The sequence below is a fragment of the Haplochromis burtoni genome, unplaced genomic scaffold, assembly GCF_018398535.1.
Source record: "Haplochromis burtoni strain Fernald_Lab_line unplaced genomic scaffold, NCSU_Asbu1 Contig_116, whole genome shotgun sequence".
Classification (NCBI taxonomy): Eukaryota; Metazoa; Chordata; class Actinopteri; order Cichliformes; family Cichlidae; genus Haplochromis; species Haplochromis burtoni.
The window spans coordinates 162,099-168,215 of record NW_024582477.1 but is presented as its reverse complement, the minus strand read 5'-3'; the positions used below and the strand labels follow the sequence as shown (position 1 = coordinate 168,215).

The 6,117-nt window shown below is 40.6% G+C and overlaps 1 protein-coding gene across 1 annotated transcript in view; it reads right to left on the bottom strand.

Annotated features, from left to right (window-relative positions):
• hibadha (3-hydroxyisobutyrate dehydrogenase a) overlaps positions 1-6,117 on the bottom strand; it is a 28,688-nt gene that overhangs the window by 20,204 nt on the left and 2,367 nt on the right. The window contains exon 4 of the mRNA XM_005928648.3: positions 5,962-6,083. Within this exon, the coding sequence (XP_005928710.1) occupies positions 5,962-6,083 (122 nt within the window). The remainder of the gene's footprint in view (positions 1-5,961; positions 6,084-6,117) is intronic.

The window sequence follows — 6,117 nt, the reverse complement described above, 5'->3', positions numbered from 1 at the left end:
ACACACACACACACACACACACACACACGCTTTTCTACAGACAAAATGTTAATTCACGTGTAGATGAGTGTCATGCAGTGTGACGTTTGGGCTACGTTTGATGGACAGAGACTTTTTGTATGACGTATAGACCAGCTGACTATTTGTCTGCACGCTCACGTCCACAGCAGATGACACAGGGGCAGAGTTGTGAGAACCAGTCTCCCAGCTGCTATGGGTCCACCTCCATCTGGAGCATAGGCTAGAACCCCCACATCACCACCGCTCCATCATCGTCATCATCACCCTGCCTGGTCACTTTACCACCCTACACACTCCCTCACTCCCCCTCCATGTCACCAGGGCCTGTCAGCAAGACGCTTGTTATGCTAATCTAGTCTTTGGACGATGGCCACTCTCTAGTACTGGTTAGCCGTGACAGACTGCGACAGCACCACCCCCTGCCTGTCCAACCTGATTCCTTAACTCAGTCTTAAGAGTCCCCACCAACCTTCAGGCTCATCTTCTTAAATAATTCTATTCCCAGACTGGATTAGGTTTCACGAAAACATTTAGACTGGGTTTTAATGAGACACACAAGTGCTACCCTATTACTGTTCTACCTATCACACTATGTCGCATTTCTAGATTTTTGCCAGTTTTTCCAAAATACCAGAGTGAAATATCTGTAAAAATACAGCACTAAATATACATGCATAAATATATAGTGTAAAACGCTTTAAAAACTATTCAACAAAGACAGAAAATACAGATATATAGTGTAAGCTTTTGAAAGCTGTGCTGTAGTAAGGCAACACAACAGTGAAATGGTGCAGAGTGATTAAAAATCTGTTAGCTTCTATGTTAGAAGAACCAAAGCACAAATACTCTGTTACTTTATGTAAGTAGAGTATTCAGGTATTTGTACTCCAGTATTTATTTTTTGGATAACTTATGTTTACTCCTTACATTTTATATATGTACTTTCTACTCCTTACATTTTCAAAAAAACCCAAACTCATTACTTAAGGTTCAGCAGAATCATCTATAGGGTTTAACTGGACTGGAAGGAGTGCAGGAGTTCGTAAGGTGTGGTAATGTCGTAAGTGTCAGGCAATTTCAAATGCAACATTTCTATCAGCTCAAAAAACATTAGCAAACACACAAACTGTTTGTGTGCAGTTGTAGGTACAGCTGTTGTATTTTCCAGGGAGAAAGCTAACTTCACTCAGAGATGGAGAAAAATGTAGGAAGACAGACAGGACAGGGCAGGACAGGATTTAAAGCTAAGGACTGCTCAGTGACACTTGATAAACTAAAAATTTAAAGCTTGCATGTAATGTCATAATTTTACTCACATATTGAATTTGTATATAATATGTAGTGTGGTGAATTCGCAGTAAAGCACTGTGTTGGACTAGTGCACAGTGGCTGTGGTGCTCATGGTCAGGTTTAGGTTGCATCAAGTGTAGCAGAGATGAATTTGCATTTAAGCTGATGATGCTTACATTTATTCACTGAATTTAGACTTTGTACCAATTGTATACCTTCTAGTATAAAGGCAGTATAAACAGCATAGCGCCAGTGTAAGGGATGGACAACAGCCAAGACAGCTGTGAAATTGCTGACATATTGTTGAATTCAGTTGCGTAAATCTACAAAGAGCAGCAGGTCAGCTGATCACAGCCTGCACAGTAAGAAAATCTACTAAAGCTCACAATGGAAGTTATTGGGAGCTGTGATTTTTTTTCCTATGCTGAGACACTACACAGATCTTAGTGTTCGCCCACCTGCTGGATCCCACTGTAACCCCTGACTGTACTCATTTTACTGTTTAGCTGTGGAGGCAAAGTCCCCCACTACAAAGTAGGCTACAGAAAATAGTTAGATTTTAAAATGATCTTTCAGTGCTTATGTTCTATATAACTAATTTAAGCTGTTAAGATGTTTTGGAATTTGGACTTGAATAAGATTTGTATTCTCATCTACTAATATTATTTTATTATTATATTAATATAGCACAAGGTTCAATTTCCTTTGTACAAAAATGGTTAGAAAAATGAGCTCCTTTTTACTTTCTTATTTTGAGTACATTTCAGAGCCTGTACTTTTTCCACCTCTGACAATCTCAAAGAATTTCACCTTCAGCAGACTGTGAGTAACATTTGAGAGCTAGAGTGAACGAGTGAGTGGTTTCCTGCAAATCTCTAGAGGCAAAAAACAACTTGGTCCATATTTTATGATAAATGTGGCTAAAGAAACTAAGATTCGTAAGTACAATGACACATTGAAGACTATTTCAAGTATCACAGCTGAAAACTTCCAAAAATCAAGTTTTGAATAGGTAAAATGTAATCAAAGGAATTAGTGTTACATTTTGACAGTTACAATTACAACAAGGGTTTATTGGCCAGCTTTTGCCCTGAGCTATGAACTCTATCACACAGTCTTCATCAGACACTGGAGTTTGCCTGCTTCTCACTTAACTGCTGACCAGCAAGGGGAGTCACTGTTCAGATTTAATTTGTAATGCCTCTGGTCTATGTTCACTTAAGAAATGCACAAGAAAAGCTTTTTCCAACTACTATTACCAGAGAAAAGGCTTTCCTGCTTTACAATTAAAAAGTATTCAGGAAAAGGTAAACTAATAAATGCTAATAATCTTAATTATACTGCTTTTTCTGTTTTATTATTTGTGCATATCAGTTTAAACCGTAGTCAAAGTTGATTTTTTTGGAAGAAGATCTAGTGGACTGGAAGTGTTGACTGATGGACAAACTAGCGCCAGCCTTGGCTTGAACAAGCTCCTACAAGCTGAAGGATGACGTTCAAACTGTCAGCAAATGACACACTGCAAAGCTAAGGTTGAGTTGATGTGGTATGGATATGATTAGAGTGGTGTTGAGACTCAGCCTAAATAGGTAGTTAGCGGAGAATTATAAGACCTCGCAAACAAGCAACATTAGCCCAAATTCCTACAGTCCCACAGCAGCTAGGCTGCCTCTTGCTTTCATTTGCACCGACAGCTGACTTTCCCAGCAATGGGAAAAACACAATGAAAGGTTTTTAGGGCCTTTTTAAAGCCATCGTCCGTTAGCAATGTGGCAGCCCACCATGGGCACACAGACACAAACACAGGCATTCTGGGTAATTACTGCTAACGACCCACCGCTTGTCAGCCAGACCTCCTATTTTTGCCATCGCTGTGCCAACACCCTTGGCCTGTGACATCAGAGCTTGTTTTGTTGTGGGACAACTTTGCATGTGGATGCTTTTAATGACTCCAGACAGTGACAGACGTGTGTTGTGTGTGCGCAAGCAAACATCAGCATGCATAAAGAACCACAATCTAAGTTAATATAATTGTGTCTGGATAAAAAAAGATGTTCAGAGAGTGCAGATAAGAACATTTGAACACACACTGTGTGTGTGTGTCCACGTATGTGTGTGCGTGTACCAGAACACATCTGGCTGTGGCACTGCACAGCTGGCTAGTGCAGGGCTAAAGCCAAGATGTTGGTCAATGTGCAAGAATGGAAGCCAGCAGGATGCCCATGAGAAGAAAGTGAAAGTTTTTTTGACTGCTCTTTTTAAGAAGGGTTATGACTGTGCAATTCAGATCCCACGCCTGCCTGCCAAACCTCTAGTGACGCACACAACATACAAACACACATTTCTGTGTAAAAAACACCACCTCACACAGCACAGAAAAGGGATTTATTTTATATCAAACGAAATTCTACATTAAAAATAAAAACAATGCTCAAACCACAAAAAGAGCAGGCTGTGTCTGCAAAAGTTTAACAGTACAGCAGATCACGGCAAGTCTGCTCAGTGTGCTCAGAGGGAAACTGAACCAGTTCTGACTGGATAACACTTTGCCTTGAGTCAGTGAGATCAAACATGTTCAAATGATAGCGTGATATAAATGATACTCAATGACAGAAAACTGTGAGAAGTACTTTAAATTAAATATAATGATACCATTTATCAGGTTGACACAAGACATGAATGATTTTTAAGTCAGATGACATATTTTCACTTAACTTTTATTTCAAACTATCTTTCTTTTACTAAGCATACTCTATCAATATAACCAATATTAAATAATTATTCTCAGAACTAAGGCGCTTCCGTCCACATTTTTCCACACACTCTCTCTCTCACACACACACACACACACACACACACACACACACACACACACACACACACACACACACACACCTAACTCAAAAAGTATGACAGTGCCCTGTTTGGGTAGGGTGCCATCTCCTGGTTGGAACAGAGCATGTAACTGCCCAGAGGTGTGCAAAGCAGGGGTGTGGGGTTGGGAGGGTGGGGTGAGGGGGGTTGTTAAGCTCTCTGAAATTGGTTACCAAGTTGTCACTGGGACATTCTTTCACAACCTGTCTTTACAAGTTTGGCTTGGCAACACCACGAGATGAGATAGATGTCTCCGACCAAATATATCTCATTTACAACAGCAGGAAAATAACAATTCTTAGATTGTAGAGATTGAATGCACTTATTCAAAAACTACATGGCTGAGTTTTATTAAACTTTGTGGAAAGGTTAAGTATGAGTAAAGGAAGGACACTTTCATTTTTATGTGGATCTGGATAGCTTTTTTAAAATAGCAGAATAAGGCATTTGCCTTGGTGGGGACTATGCTCACCAAATGCATAAATCAATGGATCAAAATTATAATTTATTATCAAAAAATTTTCACTTAATTTTTCATCAATTTTCTACTTAGAATGTGCTGGCACTGTGCTCTAAAGTCAGTACCTGGATTTCTGGATATGACTTATGAATGTCTAATGTGACACTGGATGGGCAGGTGCATATAAGGAAAGAATGTCTAGCTGCAGAGACCTGCTAGGTAGCAAGTAAATCATTGGTCACCTCAAGCCAGTTAAAGAGGCCTAGTAAGGAACAGGAGAGGAAGAATGCTGCCAGGGGACTGCACACAAACACTGTCTATAGTGTTTAAACAGTATATGTGCTAAGGCAGAGTAACAAGCTTAAGACTCTGATCTCACTCACTGCAGCCGCTCTGTGCTGCAGACGCCAGCTGGTAAACATGCCGAAAATGGGATAAGGCTATGTTTGTATGGGAGACCGCGGGAGTTTCAGGGTTACGAATTAAAGATTGTGCAATAAAAAGGAAACAGACCGTGATCAGAGTTCGTACTCTGACATGCAGGGGTGTCAGCATGTTGAAATCCTTAACTGCATACCTGAATCAGAAGAACTTTGTGGTTGTGTATGTGAAAGAGAGAAAGAGACAAAGACAGAAAGACTGAGAAAGATGGACAGTTTTACTGCGATGTATCTCCTTCATGTCTTATCTTCCTCTCCCCCTCTTCTCCTGTCCTCCATGTGAGGGCAGTTTCTCTCTTCTTTACGACTCTTTATCTGACATGAAAGGCACTAACATGGGATACCCGCCATTACGGCTCCATCAACATGAAAAGCTCTGACATGGGATTCTCCACTGCAGCTCAGCCCATTAAGGACGACTGGCGATCCTGTGCTCTGTCAAGAAGCTGTCACAAGTAGACAGCGCCAACATAATGAGGACTTAAAACCTTAACCTTGCCTTTAAGACCCCTGGTCAAAAGCTGCAATAAAAGCCTTAAGAGGGCACCTACTGGCTGGCCCGCTCAGTAATTACAATCCGTGTCTGAGCATTAACCCAAAAGGTCCAATAGTTTAGATATACAAAAGAGTGTGAGACAGTTCAGAACTGAGGTTGAAGGGTCACAGGCCTAATACTGTGGTTGGCACAGTTGAATAAATAAACCAGCTGTCTAATTCTACTTTTCACAATGCCAACTAACGTCTCTCTTTTTTCTTTATGTATTTCAAGTCAAGAATGAGCAAATCAAAAACACATAAATCAAGGGAAAGACTTTACAGAATCGAAGACACCAATTGAGGTGTGCTTGCTTACTAATAATTTGTTTGACACAATACCTCCTGACACTGGGGCATCCATGAACACAGCACCCTTCTTCTCTGCAGCAACTGCCATTTCTCTAGATACAGCAGGATCAATCGTGGAGGAGTCAATTAACAAGGTCCCCTTCTTTACCTTCCTGCACCGGGTAAGAGAGAATAAACGAACACATG